Genomic DNA, 20,533 nt, shown 5'->3' with positions numbered 1-20,533 from the left:
ATGTGCGCGCGTATTTATATGAGTGTGTGTGCGCGCTAGACTGCCTGACTTTAATGGGCTACTCATTAGGGCGGGTCGATTTAAAAATCGCTCATTGCTCTGTGAAAATCATATTCTAGGGATCAAAATAAGAAACTTTGCCGATGGAACCATACCTCTAAAACGAATTCTGATGTCCCCCCCTTTGGGTCGAACTTTTGGGTAGAGGCAATTTCAATTCTACCTGCTGTGTCTTGTGGTGGCTTAAAACAACACAAGCAATTTTACGATCTGCAATTGTGTCACAGCGATACCTTCATTTTACAAAACGGTTGAATAAAAAACCCACACAACTATGTTTACGACATGCAAATGCATTACAGTGATGCCTTGGTTTTAAAAGGGGGTTGTAAAATCGCTAATTTCTAATAATTTTTTTTTATTCCTTTTCTATTACTAAGTTAAATTCATTTTTTCATTTACATATGTTCTGACTAAATAAATTTCGAAAGAGAAAAATAAACTCCAAAAAGAAAAAAACATAGGCATTTCAAAGTGGGATTTTTCAAAATTTGCCCCTACGACCCAAGGGGGGGGGGGGGGACATCAGAATTCGTTTTAGAGATATGGTTCCTTCGGCAAAGTTTCTTATTCTGATCCCTAGAATATGATTTTCACAGGGCAATGGGCGATTTTTTGCCTCCCCACAAATCGACCCGGCCTACTACTCATGCTGTTCAACCAAAATTATACTCATTTACTTACTTGCATAGCTAACGGTAATGCTTAGCACAGGCATCCTACAACGTCGCACAATTTTGCCAGAGCTACGTGTCATTGAGTCACATCTCCTTCATATCTATGCCGAAGAATTACAACAGCTGGAAGGTTCAATACATAAAATCTTGTTGGAATTTGAATTTCGCGGTATGTCAGCAATACCCATTCAACGTGGCGGATTGCCTCCCATTGCTGGTGCCTTAATGTGGCTAGAACAGCATATGCAACGTATAGACGCGTTGGCATCTCGTGAATTGCATAACTTCATGAAGAATATGTAAGTATGAAAGGATGTGATGTAGTGAAGCAGTATGGAGAGAATGGTATATAGGGGGCTAATATTCAATGAATAGTCATGAAACTGCAGCAATCGAATGAAAATTTGTATTTTGCCATTTGCAGCAATTGTAGTTACCTTCTAATACTTGGAAGCATTGATTTCGTTTAGAGTTTACTGATGTCAGTTGGAACACAATTTGCTTTATACATATGCTCCCTGCAAACGATGGGTCATCACGGTAAATAACGCAATTTAATCAAATTGAGCGCAGGTACATGCAAAGTTAGACAATTCACAAAAGTTTAATACTCGAAGCAATTAAAGTCAGACTTAGTTTTAACTATAACTGACGCCTACTGGAAAGAACCAGCAAGCCAGTACCAACTCCTCTTGATACTTCCAACTTTGTAGGGACTTCCAGTTTCTTATACTGCCAAAGTCGCTTATGGGTAGGGTACCTTCCAGGCCACACCGCTTTCATTCATTTGCATTACATGAACTAGTCAGCTAAAAGACTTAGCTTTACTTACCTGGTGCAAGTCGTCAGCCTATTCTGGTCCCATTTCTGTCATCCCTGAAAAATAGAAAATAGACTAGGATAATACCGCTACTAGAGCCTGGGAAACCAGCAAAAAAAGGAGATTAATAAAGCCTGATATCTCTCCTTTCATCAGTAGCTATAACATGTGAAGCTCTAATGCTCACTTATTTCACTGCAAACCTGCGGCTTGCCAACGGCCATGCTGGTCCTGGTAACCGAAATTACACAGGTAGCAGCGCAACCGCGCTTGACGCCATCAACACATAAACCATAGAATAGTACTCGTATCGCTAGACTTATCAAAAGCTTGTGACACAGATAATCACAATACATTATTATAAAGCTAATAAAGGTGCATCTTTTCACTTAGTCTCAAAAGATTAACCGCAAAGAGAAGAAGAAGCCCCGCCTCCCAGGGACATAACGAGTAATCTCCGCGAGCACTATGAAGAAATCCGGCCTATAATAATTCAGACGGCGAGCCCCGTTCTCGCCGTGGAAGAAAGTGGACTTCCTCTTTCCAATCCAAAATCAACCCCGACATATGCAATGTTTGTCCTGCATGTAATATGTCGCCATATGAAACCAACCGTTTTATCACTTGCAATGTAGAAGCAAGTCCTTAAAACCCATATTTCTTTGGTCAAACCCCATCGAAATTACAAGTTTCCCTGGACTTCCGTTAGAGGGTATCGATGGTGGGGTGATGATCGCTCTTGTTGGATAGGACAAAGCACAGCAACAAGAAAAAGAAAAGAACTAAAAGGAGACTTGAAGCACACTTCGGCGTAGTCCACTTTAAGAAAGTAATCGGTCGTTTGTTGTAGATTAAGTAATGCGTAATATATATTTATTTAAGGCTTTATATGATTTCGCGGCATATACTTGATATATCCGAATAATTTTGGGCGAAAAAACTTCCGACCGGCTAATGATGCCTTCGTGAATGCAAGTGCTCACATAACCATCCTATAAGAAATGCTATGGGTTGCGCAAAGCAGGGAAATAATAGAGTCTCGCGACATCGACTACAATGACCTCTTTGTTCTCATCTCGATAACGCTCTGTGCGTTGCCACATCTGTACGGTATGTTACCCCATAGACAGCATCATTCTTTCATATTATTCATCGTACCATTTGTGTTCCCGGGCTTGCTGGAACTATATTATGTACGTAACAGTGATACCAAACCAAAACCCCTTTCATCCTCACGCCGACTTTGAAGTTCTTAAGGCCGTATCCATAAGAAGATACTCATATACAGTAGAAGATTCCAGTTGCTTGGGCGCTATTGCCCTCCTCCGACAATTCCCTAGGTTTGCCCTTATTCCTTCTCTACCAAGCTTTTCGAGTGGCCGGCCACTGGTTCCTTCCAGGTATATGTGCTTCAATCGTGTGCTTTTAAATTCATTCTAGCTCATCATCAGAAAAGTTCTCTTTAAAACCTTAGCATAACCTCTACACGTCTACGTGATTCCATTTCAAGGAAGACCAGCGGGATATCAGTGGCCAAGAACTGCCTACTCCTCTTAGGTAGGCGTACGACAAAGATAATTAACTCTTACGACAATAAAATTTCGGAGACAGAGAAAACGCCATGCAAGCTGGGAAAAAGAAATAGAGAGTGAGAGGCTCGCAACGGCCATGTTTCTCAAAATATATAAAGTGGTAAGGAAAGGTAGATATCATATCCTGAGATAAAACCAAGCATTTGAGATAATGCCCTGAGGGCGAAGCATACATCAATACTGGGCTCCGGGTAAAAAGGTGAAATGGATGGCAATGCTCGTGATGAGCTTACTATCAGTGCATTGTCTTTTAACGTCGCGTGCTTAAAAATTAGGCCTAATGGCAGCAGATGAAGGAAGAGTGGTTTGCAGGAAGAAATGGTTGAGCATTTTCGAGGTCGTCTCCTGCGCTAGCAAGACCAACGACTCAACTTTTTGGAAGATAGAGATAATAATTATAAGAGCAGCAGTTAAATAGGTAGAGTTCTACTATTTGGCAAAATAACTGTTGTATTTTATTACATACGTCCTAGTACTTAAATTAGTTTTAATTTCGGTTTGGTCGTCAAACAAATTCTGGTAACGCTATGGACACATTAAATTTATTTGTAGTTTTTCAGACCACCTAGCTACTGCGCCCAGATATACCTCTTAAATGATCCATCAGGGGGTCCGGAAACTTTCCCATAGACCAACATCTAGCTCACTGCACATAATCTCCAATGATCTCTGCAAATAAATTGTAACTATGCGATTAGGTCTTGGAGGCTTTTTGCGCTAAAAATAGTTAAGGCGCCGCACATTTCCCACCCACTAACTACCCCTCAAGTACTCCCTGAAGTAACTTAAGCCAGTAGGAATCTTCGCAAGAATTTACATAAGCATCAAAAACCCCTGTAATCTAGAATATCCCACAAGCATACTTAATACTCCTAAGCTATTCTTAGTTGTGACTTACACATACCAGCCTTGAAGAGTTCCCAGCCTGGGTCCTCCTCGCCTTGTTGAATAGCCCCCTGGCTGATCAAGAGAGAACATGTGTTTGTTATCGGAGAGGTGCAGTAAGGAATGTAGGGTCTTCGCCTCAGCTATGAATATTTTAATCCTCGTTTATTATAAAAGCAAGAAGTGACTCACTTTTTACATATCTGAGCTATCTCGATTCATTATCTGCCACTGCCGCCCCACAGGCTAATGCAGTTTAATTTTTTTACTGACAACCAGATGGCATATATGCACTCAGAGAGCTTACCAAACCACGGACGAACTGCGATCGCATTATTGACAAATTTCTTTAAGTATTTTGATGCTAGTTTTCTCGTCACTTGAGCCGGCTTCCTGCGCCTTTAAACTACATGACGGCCGAATTTAAGTTTTCGTTGAAAGTCGATTTTACTTAGCGGGTTCCAAGCTTAGCGTACAATCCGCTTAAATGGCGAGTGGATGGATCCTAGACAAATGATCTCTTGCAGCCGCAAAGCTTAGGGAGTTGATTCTGCACACTTCAGTTGAGCCTTAAGCCGAGGATGTTTTAGTGGTGTCCCGAATGTTCTTCTTCCTGCATGCCGAAAGTTATAACTTGCATCAATATTAGTCACGTTGAAAAGAGCGTTCTTATAAATCGGTCTTAATCCGAGCACCATGGACGGTAAATGGTTTGCATAACAATATGGTCTTCAAATAAGCCGAAACAGCAATATCATAGGAAATTGCAAATTAGCGTTAGCTAAATCTGTCCTGTCATGAACTGTGCGGCATTTTAGAGTGAATAGAAATCAATTTAATTTTCATAGAGATAAGCACAAATCCACGCAAATCAATCGATTTCTTCCAGTCTCCCTTGCACCACTGCCCCTTTTAATTTTATTTACAATCAATTAAAAGCACATTCTTCGTAGGCTTTTCAATTCGAACAACGCTAGCGCTGATGCTGAAACTAGCGATGCATTACAAAACAACAACAACAATACTGAATATAGCAATGAGTTGAACGTGAATGATGGCGTATCTGGTGGTGGTGCAGAGGACGAAGCTAACGCTATAAACGCCTACAAACGACTAAATACACGACGAGATATTTTAACAACAAAGCTTAGCAATTTGCAATTGAAAATCTGGCACACTTGGCAACAGACAATAGACAAACGGATTTCCAAAGGACTTGATGCATGTGTGATGTCTCTTAACGGTAATAGCAGCAATAACGGCAACCCTAACAGCCCATACAACAATTTGAGCGCCGGCGGTGGCGGTGCAAGTGCGAATTACACCTTTGGCGCGAATTTTCGATGTACAATCACCGCAGCGCTGACACAATCACGACAAACCAACAACAATAACGGCGACAAAGAAAAACAAAGGAACAACATCAAAGGCGAACTGAGTGCACGCAGTACGTCCACAACAGCAACAAAAACAAAAACAAAATCAAAATTACTACAAATGAATTTCTCGCCGGATTTATTTGTACTTATGCAAGAGGCCAAGTACTTACTCGCAATGCAGCAGGTACATTGTATGTGCCGAGGAAGCAATGGTTGCAGCAGCGCTGGCAACAACGACATTAGCACTAACAATCTATCTATGACAGACGTTTGTGGTTCAATAGAAACTCGACGAATAGCTCAACAACTTGAGTCTCAAAACCAATCATCGGCTATAACATCAAATGTGATTGTCAGAGGGGTAGCATCGGAGGAGGTGGCGGTAACAATGACGACAACTACAAACGCATCAATAAACGAACAACAGCAACAACAAAAGCGATATGGGTTATCACGCAATTTGTTGGATTTATATGCTAAGAGAGATGAGTTTTGGCAACGCAAAGTGAAACTCATCAAAATTGGTGAATTCTACAACGGTATTCGTGGTTTGGCTGCAGATGAGTCTTATGATGGTGGTGGCATCATTGGTAGTGCTGCGGAATTGCAACTGATTAGTCATGAAGTGGACTCTATTGATCAGCTTGTAGAGAAGGCATGCGCACGTCTGACGTGGCGTACATATGGTGAGTATTTCTTCGAGTTTATAAATGGTTTGCTCTGAGAAAGTCTATAGACCCACTTCCTTTTTATATGCCGAATGAATGCAGATATTCATCAAAGACATCATAACCGAAGTATTCAAGCATCGTTCTTACATACATGACCAGTTGGACAGGTCGTAGATAAAATGGCATCACTTAACTAGGTCAATCGGTGTCCTGAAGTGGTTTCAAAGCCGTAAGTTGAGCGCTTAGGCTTACAAAATCTGATTCAAATACGCCATAGGCCGCTTAAAAGCTTCGACTATATACATAGTTTTTTTTTTTGGTCACCTCCTAACGTTGCAATTATGAACTCAAAGTAAACAGTTCCGTTGCATCCCAAAACAGTTTTCCTTATTAGCTCGACTTATTGTCCCACCAGGGTTTTTTGATATCACCCAGTGTAGGGTCAATATAAAATAAATAAATGTACGGCGCGATAACCTCCGAAGAGATTTAAGGCCGAGCTTCTCTTTCAATTTGCACCGTGCCCCTCTTATTTTTTCCTACAAATTGGTTTGATGGGACCTACTTGTTTTATATCGACTCCGAACGGCATCTGCAAGGCATATGGGTTTTCACTGACACCTTTTCATGGCAGAAATACTCTCGGAGTGCTTGCAAAAAACTTGTTTCTACACATTTGGATGTAGTTTTGCCCGGGGCGTGAACCCAAGATATTCGTTGTGGTAGGCGGAGCACGCTACCATCACACCACGGCGGCCGCCTTACGGGGAAACAATTCTCCATTTTTTCATTTGCAAAGATATGTTAAAATATCAACCTAGCTTTTCCCCTTCAAAGATCTTAAGATGAGCACTGTGATAAGAAGGACGGCAATACTTCCAGAGGTTGTGAGGCAATTATCTCTTATGAATACTGGTAACAAGCACTTCTTCTGGTGATGGTGAGAGAGAGTGAAAGGAGGAAGAAGAAAGAGAGGGGAGGGAGAGGAAGAGGAAGAGGAAAATAAAGAGAAAGAGGTAGAGGTAGATGGAAACAGAGGGAGAGGTTGAAGGAGTGAGAGAAAGTGTACTTTGTACTTCGACTCCTTCAAATTTTAATGGCCCGATAATATCCGTTGCTCTGAGTAATCTAAAAAGCGTGTCTGAAATTGTTCTCGTCTGGGGGATGATTTTAAAAGGAGAAGCCAGATCTTGTATCTTTAAAAATGAAAGTCAGCTTGCTATGCCAGAAACAGCACGTTATGCTATCACCAAAAACTAGATAAAGGATTACCTTTAAGAATTTTAATTTAATATTTTTCCCATATAAGAGAACTAGAGCCGTTCTACAATCCTTTAAACAAATGGGATGGGATCCGCCGCAGGTTGACTTGTGAAACAAGTTCTAAACATAACAACCCATTCAAAGAAATCTATGAGACGCATGTATAATACGAAACGAGTTCAGTGATATCCCGAAGTTCGTTTCGTATTTGGCTTGATGTGTAATCTCATGGTGAGCACTTTAGCGCTAAGATTGAAATGGAATGGACTTCCTGTTATAGCTTTAGCAGCAAACTAGATATATCTTTAAGCTCAATGCGATCAAATTTACGCCATGAGGGATTTCACTCATATTGGAGCGGTTTGAAAATTAATCTATCGGACACGGATATTTTTCTATTCACCTAGCACCTCAAAGTAATCAGCACGCCATGACTCAACGAAGTAAAGCTCGAATTTTTATGGGTATTTGAATCACTTAGGTCAGATGGAGCTCATTTTATCAAATGAATCTTTTGATAAAAAGTTCTCGATAAAAATCCGAAAGAGGCGCTCCAAGCTGAATATTAGGCCCTACTATTGAAGCCGAAAAATTCCACAGACTTGCAACCGCTTTCTCACTAGGCTCTTTCTATGCAGGTTGGTGATGGCAGCTTTTACTTCACGAATATATCAGGTAGGTGCCCCATGTTAACTATACGATGAATGGTCCCAAAGATCTGGGTGCATTCCCTTCTAAAATGAGAATAGATACATTTGCAGGGGTCGTTAACAAAAAGATAGTGATTTTTTCTGCAACTCATTACTTGCTTTCATTAAAAGACATATCTTCGTACTGGGCTGGATCCTTCGTTCGAATATCATGCTCCTGATAGGGGACAGGAGATGCTATATTCGATAAGCCCTTAAGCTAAATATATCCTAGCGAACCCAACAAAACTCCCTATTCGTGCCTGACCCTATACCACACACTAATTGGTTATTTTATTTCTTAGTGGGTTGCTCAAAGTGTACCCATCACTGTAAGGTAACCATTTGGCATCTACACGAAATGTACGTCAAAATATCGCAATGATGTTTATAACCATAGCACAACACGCATTGAATTTAGCCCTTCTCTTTCCATCGATAGATACACATTTGATGAATGAAATCTACAAACGATCACAACAACTCTATAATCGCCTACAACAAACACAACACAATCTATATACGATTATACGTAGCATACGCCGTTGGAGTCGTGAGCCACTCTATCAACGTACGGCTTATGGGCGCAATCTATTAGACGTACAACAACAACAAGAACGTTTACGACAACGCCGTTTACAATGCGATGAAACTCGTCGTCTATTAAGTCGACTATTGATTGCCAATTTTTGTCTATTTTTTGATTATGACCAACAGCGTGACGAAATGGAAGCATATGATGATCAAAGCATACAAGAGGTAAGTTGGAAAGCGCTTTGCTATATGTGGTGTATGTATGTTTAAAAAAACATGTTTTTGTTTTTTGTACAGTTTTTGCGCAAATTTCCTACTAAACAACGCCGCAATTATAACAAATATCTAGTCGGTGTTGAGGCATTGATTGCTCGCGAATTGCGAATGGCTATAAAAGTGAGGTATTAAAACTTTATCAAATGGCTTGATGTCATTTGTGTGACATCATACTGCATTCTGTGGCAACAACTGTACATGCTTGTCATATGCACTGCCGCAATATTACAACAGCACGTGGTACGATTACTGACTAAACTTACATTGCAATGATTCATTTACATCGCTTCATATCTCACCCTGGCATATCACATCTGCTCAAATGACATCATAGCTACAGATACATATATTAATATAATGCATCACACTGTTTATATATTGAATATATCGGCAGCCGCTTCGAAAATGGTATATATCAGAATTTATATGTTGGACGCCCTATTTGGAAATCGCATTTTCAGGAGTTTTCTCATATAAGACATTAAGCAGCGACAGCGGTTATAGGGTGCCATTTCACTCGGCAGTCGATATGATATTGTTTTGTCAGATCACATCATATCAGATAAATTTATTTATATCAAATATGTTTTATATTTTTATTTCATTTCACGATTATAAAAACACAAACACAAAGTACATAATCGTCACCATATATCATGACAATACATCATCTCTGTGTCACCATTTACAATACATATCGCATCATATATATCATATGATGTATAGATATGATATATATTTGATACACATATGACTTATATTTTTTTATCACGTAAGAACATATCCAATATGAATGGAATATGTAAAAATCACATCGCTGTATTTCCATAGTACATGCCACGATATGGCGAACGCCGTTGTGTGATGTTATCGTGCTCCGTCTACCACACCGCAGATCCTGGGTTCAATTCGCAGCAAAGATACATCAAAAATTTAGAAACAAGTTTTATTAGTTAGAAAAAGTTTTTTTCAAGCGGGATCATCCTTTGGCCGCGATTTAGCAAACACTCCGAGTATTTTTCTGGCATGGGAAGCTCTCAGTGAAAGCATTTTGTGGTGATATCGTAGCATAGTTTTAGGCACACATTACAACTTTACAAATTTTACAATACAAAATAAATAGAATAGCATGTTTGCAAAGCTATTCAACAACAACAAATCAGTACAAACGAGCTACTGCAAAGGTTCTTTCACGCCATATCATCTTACCGCTTGCATGCCTTACAAACTTTTCTCTTTGAAACAACACTGAGCAATAAAAAATTACTTTAATCACTACTTAGTCACACAATTTTCCATTCATTACATCATTGCCTTTTATGGTTGCAAATTTAGCAATTTTAGCAAAACTAGAAAAAAGTTGTAAATGCCTGTGAGTAAACAGCTGCATACAAAATTTTGCCTGCCACAAAAACCAAATATGTGCGCATGCAAAGCCAAAGCAAAGGCATGTCAGCCTGCATGACAAGCTCAGACCCATTTGCTGCAGCAATGTTGGTTTAGGTGCAGTCAGTCCCCTCTCCCGGAAGAAATGCCATCAGAAAGCACTTATTTTGCACTGATTTTACTTTTACTTCAAGTTAACACACTTAAATGTTTCATATAACACGCCGCGAGCTTTCGGCGCAAACATGCTACACACACACACACACATACCCACAAACCACCACTTGCATGCAACTCGCTCAACATGCACTCAATTTAATTTGCACATCACTCATACGCCACGTCGCATCCGATGTTCGTCACTTCTATGTAGGAAAAATACCAACAAACATATTTCATACACCCTTTTTACCTTTTTCTACCCGCGCACAGTTTAGTTTATTTTCATAACCAAATGGTAAAAGCAAACGAAATTGAAGAGTTAACAACAACAGCAGCAGCAACAACAAGCAGTGTCAACACACCTGCAGGTGATAGCGCGCTCGCGGGTGAGACAAATCATAATCAACGAGGCGCGGCGGCAACAAATAGCGGACAACCGTTTTCACTGTTACGCCCACAAACATCAACGGTAGTACCACCCATAACAACTACAACACAAACAACATACAAAGTAATGTCGGCAATCAACACCAAAACTAAAATACCAACAACAACAACACATCATCACCTAAGCAAACAGTCAGTAATGTCTACGGTAACCGCAATGCCTCTTTTTGAGGTGAAATTAGAGTTACTGTCAGTTGTGGCAGACAATGCGAACGATGCGCAGACATTAGATATGAAGTCAGAGCTTGACACAGACATAATACAAACTGATGCATTGCATACAAATCCGGAAATACATTTCGTTCCATCATTTAGCCGGAGTGTAGAAAATAATTTTCAACAAATTGTCGAACAAATGCTTGAGGATATACATGAGACTAGCCACGAATGTATGCCAGGACGAATTGTTGACGACAAGGCGTTGTCTGATGATGCTGACGATGAAAACGAAGACTACGTTGCACGCTGTAACGAGGATGATGATGATGATGAGGTCGCAAGCGACTTGAATGCAACTAAATTTAATAATACGAATATTAATGATAACATGGCACAAGACAAAAACCTCGTAAGATGTGCAACGGTGCAACAAGGTGAAAGTGTGCATAAAATAGCACGACATCAGCTACAACAACAACAACTGAAATTTGATACGAATATGACATCATTACATGAGATGGTGGCATCAGCAAAGTATCTGCAACTTCAACAGTTGGCAAATAATGTGGGTCGTTGTCGCGGCATTTCGGAAAAGTTCACCGAAGATGTGTCAGTTGATTGTGGCGCTACTACGGCGGCAGCTACTGAGACAGGTGAAGGAAGTATTTAATGAGTTTTTAAATTTGTTTTATTTTTGAGGTGCAGCACCAATAAGTAAAGGGTGTCTCAGAAGCGTATATCTCACCAAATTTGGAAATGTTGTTTTATAGGCTTATGCGAAAATAACAGAGAACTAAATTTTATTTGTTAAATTAAAGACTATTTTCCTTTAAACGAAGGTTAAAAGCATTGGCACACTGGCTATAAAGAAGGCACGTGTGCCGATTACTCGTAAAGTTCGATGTCGGAACATACAAGTGTAGGTCTAGAAAATTAATGTTTTTGAAATGACAAAAGCTCGCCCAAGGGTTCAAGGTATACCACATTGGTGGTAACTTAGCGAGAAATAAATTTAGAAAAGGTTAGTTGCTTTCTTAACTGTAACACCCAATGCCGACCAGTTATTATTTTAAGTATTATCGGCGTATTATCGATAGCGAACGATAATCGTCGAGTTATCGGTTTGTTATCGGCTTGTTATCGCCGGATCCTCGAATTAATGTGTTATCGATTTTATATTAAAGTTCTATGGCAGGCGGCGTAGTGTGGTGGTAGCATGCTCCGCCTATCACACCGAAGGTCCTGGGTTCAATTCCCGGGCAAAGCCACATCCACAATTTTGAAAAAAAGTGTTTCAATTAAAAACAAGTTTTTCTAAGCGGGATTGCCTCTCGGCCGAGATTTGCCAAACACTCCGAGTGAATTTCTGTCATTAAAAGCATCTCAGTGTTAACTCATCTCTCTTGCAGATCCATTCGCAGTCGGCTTAAAACATGTAAGTCCACCCCGTCAATTTGTAGGAAGAATTTAAAGGAGCACGACGCAAATTTATAGAGAAGATCGGCGTAACACCTGTGAGTTTAACGCGCCTTGTATTTATGTTTATTCTATAGATTCCTGTATCATAAAAAGCGAATGCGTCATTGCCAGCAAATCGAAAACAAACTGGGAAAAATCGATAGTTTTTTTGATAACAAATCGATAAATGTTTGATAAAATGTCGATAACATACCGCTCAACAATCGTAAATTTTTGAGTAGATCACTTTTGATAACACATCGATAACTTGCTAACAAATGCATAACTTTTTGAAAGCAAATGAATGAAGTTTTCGTTAAAAATTGATACATTTTGGACCACCTTTCGATTGAAAACTGATAACCGATAGCAATGGGTAACACTTGATAACAAATCGGTTATACACCGATAACAAACTGAAAATAAATCGATAACTTTTTTATAACAAATCGCTAAATTTTTGGGTAACGTTTTGCAAGACGGTGCACCACCTAATTTTTATCGAAAATTATCAAAGATGGTATCAAAAGACGCGTCTCGACCTCCGTTTTAAGAATCCGAAAGCGTAAACCAAAAATTTTATTTCTGTGGAAAGTTATTTACAAAAAAATGGTAAAACATAGAAGCATAGAACACTTTTCTGCGTTGGTGGCCTTCGGCTTATAAAAAATTACCCTTGGGTGGTTCCGACACCGGTTTGGGGATCAAAACTAAATGCGCGCAGACCACATTTCTGCATTAGTATGTGTGTGTGTACAACAAATCTGCCAAAAAAAACAGCAACCATATGGAAATTTCAACCGATTTTTTGCTTATATCTTTTGCCAGCAAAAAAAATTTAAATTTTCGCTTTCGGATTCTAAAAACGGAGGTCGAGACGCGCCTTTTGATGCCACCTTTGATAATTTTCGATACAAATTAGGTGGTGCGCCGTCTTGTAAAACGTTACCAATTTTTGATAACGTATTCTCTTAACAATCGACAATTTTTCGATATTCAATTGATAGCTTTTAATAACACATCGATAAATTTCTGACAAATCGATAACTTTTGATAGCAAATGAATGAAGTTTAATTAAAAATCGATGAATTTCCGGCCACCTTCCACATAGCAAATCGATAACCGATGCCAAATTGGTAAAACTTGATAAAAACTCGATAACGGTTCGATAACAAGACATCGATAACTCTGCGAAAAATAGTAGGTAACTTTGTTACAATAAATCGCTAACCTTTCGATAACAAACCAACAACTCATCGATAATTTTTGTAGTCGATGGCAAGTTTATAGCAATTTGATACAAAATTGATAAGTAGTATATACCTCATCGATAAACCACCTATAAAGAAGCTTTCCACTCCATTCGTTTCCTTTCCAAGGTTCCAGATTACAACAAAAATTAATTGGGTATCATGCACAGATGTTCAGATTTCCTTCCTTTGGGAGACCCTTGTTCTGCAAGGCATAAGTCTTGATAAAGTCACGGCTTGTTGAAGCGTGTTGTTCTTCTGTCACTATTTCTTCAATCTTATAGGTGAATGTATTACAGCAGTGAGATTTAAAAACTCCACCTGAATAAATATTTGTAAGTTATTTTAAATATGTTTTCTCTTGTTTGTCTTCCCATTCCAGTAGACATCTGCTCGGATGAGCTACGCCGAATCGATGCCGAAATTCGCGCTGCTCTAACAAAAACTATTCGTGATGCACAACTTTTCGCCGCTCAATTTAATACATACGCCTTTCTATGGAAACAGCAAAGGAAACAGGTGTTACAAACGACTTTACAAGTTGCTCGAGCAAAAGAAGCTGATGCTGGAAGGGGTTATGCCATAATGGAGGCATTCAAAATGCAGGTAAGCTAACAAAATTTAACAAATTTACAACTTTACTTTTGTAAAATGCAGTGGAAGTAAAAAAAAAAATATTTCCCTTAGTTCACAAACAAAAGATTTGTGTTAGGTTAACTTTTTTCATATCATGTTTATTTATTTGTTTGTGTGGAAAAAACATTAAAGAAGCTGGATTGTTTTTTTAGAAATTTACAAAAAGAGGACCGAGTCTGTTGTTTTTGTAGCGATAAAGACGCTCCCCGAAGGTTTTGAGGAGTGTTATCGATGCTGATGGTACTTTGCCGGATATAGATCCGGTATGTTCCGGTAACAAGCGCCATTAAGGTACTTTATACTGGTTCATATAACATCTCGACTATTTCTTTAAAGTGAGGAGTCATAAGTCGTATTTGTGTCACTTTTTTTGGAAGCTCCTCCAAAAATTTGAGGAAATACTATTTAAGGCTAACCTTCTAAAAAATGGAGCGGTTTATAAAGTTTCTTATATTTTTGCAGAAGACTATAACCAACGCAAAGGTGAGTCACGATTTGTTTTATTCTAACCAAGGGTTAATTTAATTGTAATAGAGGTGATACTTTTATTTAATAATGCAGTTAGGGCCGAGGTTTGGCACTTCATCCTTATATCGTGAGGCCTGTGATGATATATCCTCTGTGTAGCACTATTTTTCGAACACATATATATTCTGTTTTCCCTTCTTGATGAACCAGGTTTTAGTAAAATCACATTTGGGAACCCTAGATTTGCAAACCACAAACTTTATCCTGTTCAGCTTGGAGAATCGCTAGACTTGTGGTTGAACCTTTAGCGGAATCGGGATTAACTGAAACTGGCATTGGGGCTGTATTTGGCAAATTTATTCTAGCTTGTAATAGTTCTTCACTCCTTTTGCCCACTCAAACCACACTCTACAGTCTTTTCACAAGGACAGTAGGTGTAAGCTACCCAGATTGATACCTCTACCAGGTAGATGTAAATATTCATGTGCCAGAACTAAGGGGAGTCAATAGGGCCTTTTGGAGAAGCTAGTGCGAAAAAGTGCAATTGCACAATGGGTCGGTGAGGCTTCGCAAAATTCTTTGAGAGAATCTTGCTTTCTTGTAATTCTTGAGAAAAAAAAAAAAAGATGTAAGCTGGACAATTAGCTGTGAGGAATCCTTAAACTTTCTCATGGACACGCGCTTTACCAAAGTCCTGGTTTCACAGAATTTCGTTCTCTCTCACCAACACCAATTGCTGGAAAAAGAACATTGCTAGTCATCATATTGAAAGCAAGCGGGCGTGCATGAGCTATAAAGTCATTTAAGCCCTACAAGTCGACAGACCTGTGTGTGTCGAATCCTTGCAGTTGGCCTATATTCCCAAGTATTAGAATACGCTCAAAGTCATCTTCATTTTGAAGTCGAAAAAGAGCTGTAAGTCAGACCTTATTTCTACTAAGATTGTTTGGGCGGAGTGAGAAGGGGCCCACCATAAGGGGGAATATAGTATCCCAACCTCTTGGTTGTGGAGGAAAGTTTCGGACATTTTGCTGAACCTGCTGCGGATGGCTAAATTATTCATTAACTGTGTGTTGAACTCTGTTGACGACCTGGAAGTCTTATCAAGAAAAAAGAATTATTCATAGCCATAACTGCCACTGCAGTGGGAGCCCGAACCCTGGAGTCGACTCTTATGGTAACACCCAGGAGTATGGAACATGGTCTGAAATACCCTAGCAATAAACGCTAACGCAGTGCGATTTATCTCCTGAGCATCATATGGAGCGCAATTGGATGGAGTAGTTTGATCGAGTTTTATCGCCATATTCAATAGAAGCAAGGACAACATCTACAGGGTTGTGACTTTTCATCATGCGCTCATAAACATCAGTCAGCTCAACTAAAGCTGTCCTGTCTAGATCTGCGATATTTAACAAAAGTAGTGGCACCTCTGCCTTGGTCTGGGACTCTTATCCGCACAGCGATAGCACGTATAATATTTAGTAGAAAAACTGTAACCTCGACATTGACGGAGTTGGAAACAAGTATTTCGGCTCTAAAAGTATTTTCACGGGATCTATTTGGAAGATCCGCTTTGGTCTTTTTTTCCAGTTAGAGCTAAGAAATAATAAGTTTTGTGTTTCCTCTCTCTCGTCTTGTATTGCTCTGTTGAACACATTGAAGTACCAACAATTTAGCATGAGTGCTTATGAAGAACTGCATTATAAGCAAATTCATTAGAAGAAACCCCACCGGGTAGGGTCTTAGAATATACCCGCGGCAGGTATGCCTGTCGTAAGGGGCGACTAAGATACCAAATTGATTCAAGACGTTGTGTAGCGCAACCTTTTCAAGGGGTTGCCAGCGCAATATATAGCTTCTCCAACCCAATTGTCGACCTCACCTTCCCGGGGCGAATCTTGTTTCTTTAACATCCGAGGCTCTGGCAACCCCAAATTCCACATCGTTCTAGGGGATGGGACAGCATTATGGCCTTGAAGGTTTCATGTGATCTTACTAAATCGTTCCTGAGATGATCGGGCAAGTACCTTAATGGTACTTGTTATCGGAACGTACCGGAAAAGGACCCTCAACATCGATAACACTCCCCATAGCCTTCGACTTATCGCTACAAGGACTACAACATCAGCTTCCTTAGAAAAAAAAGTATTATTTATAAGAAGAATTAATTCTTTCAGACGTAAACTGCTGAACTGTATTAACAATACCCATATGCACAAAATATCAATAAATTATGTAACAACAAATACAATCAGCAAATGTTATCAAACGAATTTTTTGCCCTAATGGCCGCGTCACAATGCACTTTTTCATATAGATGCGTTCAACGCAATGCATGAGAGTAACTTCGCTGCAATCACGTAAGATGTTGCGTTTGTAAATATGAAGGAATTTCAGACTTAGCAATTGAAGCTTAATTCGCCTTACCCATTATCATACAAAATTTCGTGAAGCTCTGCTGTAAAAATTCTCACTATACAAGAAAAGTATTTGCTAACATATTTTGTCTCCTATTCTTTTGTTAAAATACAGTTTTTTACAGTGAAAAATGTTATAAAAGTACCACCGAGTGGGAAAAATAATTTCACTTGCGAAGTGTGAAAGCGCTCATAACCAAATCAAATGTCGAATTCTTCTTCTTATGCTTTACATGTAGCAAAAGTTGAACGTTGCCTACTTTTGTATATCAGATGGCGCTAGTAACGCTCGAATTGCCATACTCTATAAAAATACGTGCAATCTAGTCATCATGCATAAGATTGCGTTGAACGCATCTACATATATAAAAAAGTTCATTGTGACGCGGCCATAAAGAAACACCATACATCGCAGATTTGATTAGAACCGCAAGTTGCGGCCAAAATCACTATTCGCTTGCTTAACTGCTTTGCCATATAAATACCAACTGCTCCAACTTGTTTTTTTTTATGATTGGTCATTGGTAGACCTACTTAGTCTCATCTGTGCATAATATTTTTTTCAAATTTGTGTATGCTTATTTTCCTAAAGGTAATACGTTTGAGTTTATTTTCACAATTTGACCGCTCAGTTAGATTCAGTTGAGCCTAAATAGCATTAATTTACCCTCTCGACTAAACGAACACGGTTGCGATGAGTACTTACGTGTGTATATTACTTGTATGACCGTCGTAACCGAATTTTCTCATTTATCGTTTCAGCTAGGCTCATTTATTGCTTTCAAAGTTATGTTCGTATGTAGGAATGTGTGTGCGTTTATAATCAATTACCATTGCAATGTGGGCCAAATATGTAAATTCGTTAGGCAGAAGTCAATTTCAATGGTTGTCCAATTCACCGATACAATTTCGGTTAGGAACATGTTGAAAATTTTTTATGTGCGTATTCCTAGGTTACGGGCTGTTTTTTGTTTTTTTTTATTATAAATCTCCAGTAAATTTTGAAATTGATGTCTTTGAATTGTTATAAGTGTAAGCAACAAGAACTTAAATCGGACGATAACCGCGCTCACTTTTTATCATATATATGTATGTACATATATATATACACTCTTCTGTACGTGTGCTTGTCACAGAACTTTTCCAAAACGACTGGACCGATTTTGATGAAACTATGTGTGTGTGTTCAAGGGGGTTTGAGGATGCTTTAGATTTATAATTTGGTTCGTGAAGTGGACCAGGGTGTGACCTATTCCAAATAATCTTATTTATTTTACGATTCGCTTGAAATTCGGCACAGAGATACCTCTATGACAATATTTGATAATATTTGAGAAATAACCGGAGAGTGGACCAGGGGCCTACCTTAGAATAGGTAGGTAGAAAATGAACAGTACCAAAAAATTTAGTTTATGGTACGACTATCTTGAAATCCAATACAGGGGTACCTCTTTGACAAAGATAATATTTAAAAACTAATCCAACCTATTCCGGAAAGTGGACCAGGGGCCTACCTATTCTAAAGAAAATGACCTGTACCAAAAAATTTAGTTTATGGTACGACTAGCTTGAAATCCGATACAGGGGTACCTCTTTGAGAAAGATAATATTTGAGAAACTATTCCAACCTATTCCGGAAAGTGGACCAGTGGCCTAGCTATTCTAAGGAAAATGACCTGTAACAAAAAATGTTGTTTATGGTACGACTCGCTTGACAAAGATAATATTTGACAAAGATAATATTTGAGAAACTATTCCAAAATATGTAGTTTATGGTGCGATTCGCTTGAAATTCGGTACGGCGGTATCTCTTTGATGAGTAGAGTAGAGTAGATAGGAAAGGGAAGAAGCGAGAAGATAGGAAGGGGAGGAAGCATGTGCAAGGAAAGATACGAAACAGATTGGAGGAAGGTTGAGGGAGAGGAAAGAAAGTGGGTGTAGAAGTTGGAAAAATAGAGGATGTAAAAAGGAGAAGATACGAACTAGAGATAGGGATTAAGTATGGAGATAAGGGGAGAGAAGCAAGACCATAAAACTTTTTTTGTGGAAATTTCAATATGACAAATGCCTCTGTGCAGGAAAACGGGTCAATTATCTGTCTATATCTTATTTATAAAAATGAAAGCGATTTTAAAAATTGCGTTAGTTTCTTATAGTTTCCTAAAAGTTTATTCAAACAAAAATATTGAAATCGGTCGGACAAGTGAAGCAGGTACTCTACATTTCATATAGAGGTTCCATATATGAAGAAATTGCGGTGAGAGAGAGAGAGAGAGGGGGTCGTAGTAGTAGGACTAGGACTGGAATTGGGAATTATAATGTGAAGCTTAGCGGAAGTAGGAGTGAGTGTGGAGTTGGGATTAGAGAGTGAGTAGGAGTGGAAGGCAAACAAATGGAATAAGGGATAAGCAAGGATTATAAGAAAAACATGGAAGATATAGTAGAAGGGAAAGGTATGGATAGTGAATAAGGGAAGCGAGGCTCGAATTTTAAATGTAAGCAAAACAAATTTTCAGGCAAAAAAAGTGCGCGGGGTACTCTAGTATATGTATATAAAATTTTAGAAAACAGCAAAAGCGTGATTATTTAATAAATAATATAGCTAAACCAAAAAACTAAATTTCATGAATAGTTTAAAAAACTAATTACCCTTTTAATTACCTACTGTAATTATTTTTATACTCAGAGTGTATTTGTACAGAAGAGTATTATAACGGTAATTGGATGTCATAAGGGAATCGACAATTAACGCCATAACTTGAGCATAATTTGAAATGTTTTTACGAAATTTGATATATTGACTTTTATGAACCCAGAATAGATTGGTATTGTAAAAAGGCGGAATTGATCTGGGTAATATTGTACAAAACGGATCGAAAAGGTTCTTTCCTTTTTTTTACGTATATAATAGCCATGTTTTTCTTACCTGTATATACATCTACATTTTCAACTAAAACAACGCTCATGGAAAATTGCACATAGTAGTTTTGTATGGGAAAAAGTAGAGGCACAAACCTTTTAGTACTCATTGTATGCGTAGCAATTTCATAATTGTAGATAAAGTTATACACATAAAGTTTAAGCGCATATGTATATACATGTAAAAAAACGCAGCTATATTTAGCTTACAAGATGGTATCAAACAAAAAGGATTTTAATATGAATCACATATTTGTGATGTTAAAATATTTGGCTACAATAGCACGTGTGTTTGCCCACAGTGCATTGTCGTTTTTGCATACGTATGTACGTATGAATGTGTGATTTGCTAAATATATTGGCTTCGTACGCATTAAATTG

General features: G+C 38.7%; 2 protein-coding genes across 10 annotated transcripts in view; one reads left to right on the top strand and one right to left on the bottom strand.

Moving 5' to 3' along the window:
• Window positions 1-20,533, top strand: part of LOC137240782 (dynein beta chain, ciliary) — a 119,818-nt gene that overhangs the window by 34,668 nt on the left and 64,617 nt on the right. Inside the window, exons 9-15 of the mRNA XM_067767512.1 lie at window positions 753-1,036; window positions 4,988-6,099; window positions 8,479-8,795; window positions 8,868-8,971; window positions 10,665-11,028; window positions 11,122-11,662; window positions 14,092-14,315. Coding sequence (XP_067623613.1) covers window positions 753-1,036; window positions 4,988-6,099; window positions 8,479-8,795; window positions 8,868-8,971; window positions 10,665-11,028; window positions 11,122-11,662; window positions 14,092-14,315 — 2,946 coding nt within the window. The remainder of the gene's footprint in view (window positions 1-752; window positions 1,037-4,987; window positions 6,100-8,478; window positions 8,796-8,867; window positions 8,972-10,664; window positions 11,029-11,121; window positions 11,663-14,091; window positions 14,316-20,533) is intronic.
• Window positions 1-20,533, bottom strand: part of LOC137237609 (uncharacterized) — a 530,759-nt gene that overhangs the window by 490,594 nt on the left and 19,632 nt on the right. Inside the window, exon 2 of one of the 9 annotated variants that reach the window (XM_067761444.1) lies at window positions 1,570-1,613. The exons of the other annotated variants lie outside the window; for them this stretch is intronic. The gene's annotated coding sequence lies outside the window, so the exon portion shown is untranslated. The remainder of the gene's footprint in view (window positions 1-1,569; window positions 1,614-20,533) is intronic. 9 annotated transcript variants of the gene reach the window in all.

This window comes from Eurosta solidaginis, chromosome 1 (assembly GCF_040869045.1).
Source record: "Eurosta solidaginis isolate ZX-2024a chromosome 1, ASM4086904v1, whole genome shotgun sequence".
Classification (NCBI taxonomy): Eukaryota; Metazoa; Arthropoda; class Insecta; order Diptera; family Tephritidae; genus Eurosta; species Eurosta solidaginis.
The sequence above is the reverse complement of the archived record's forward strand: the minus strand, read 5'-3'. Positions and strand labels throughout refer to the sequence as shown.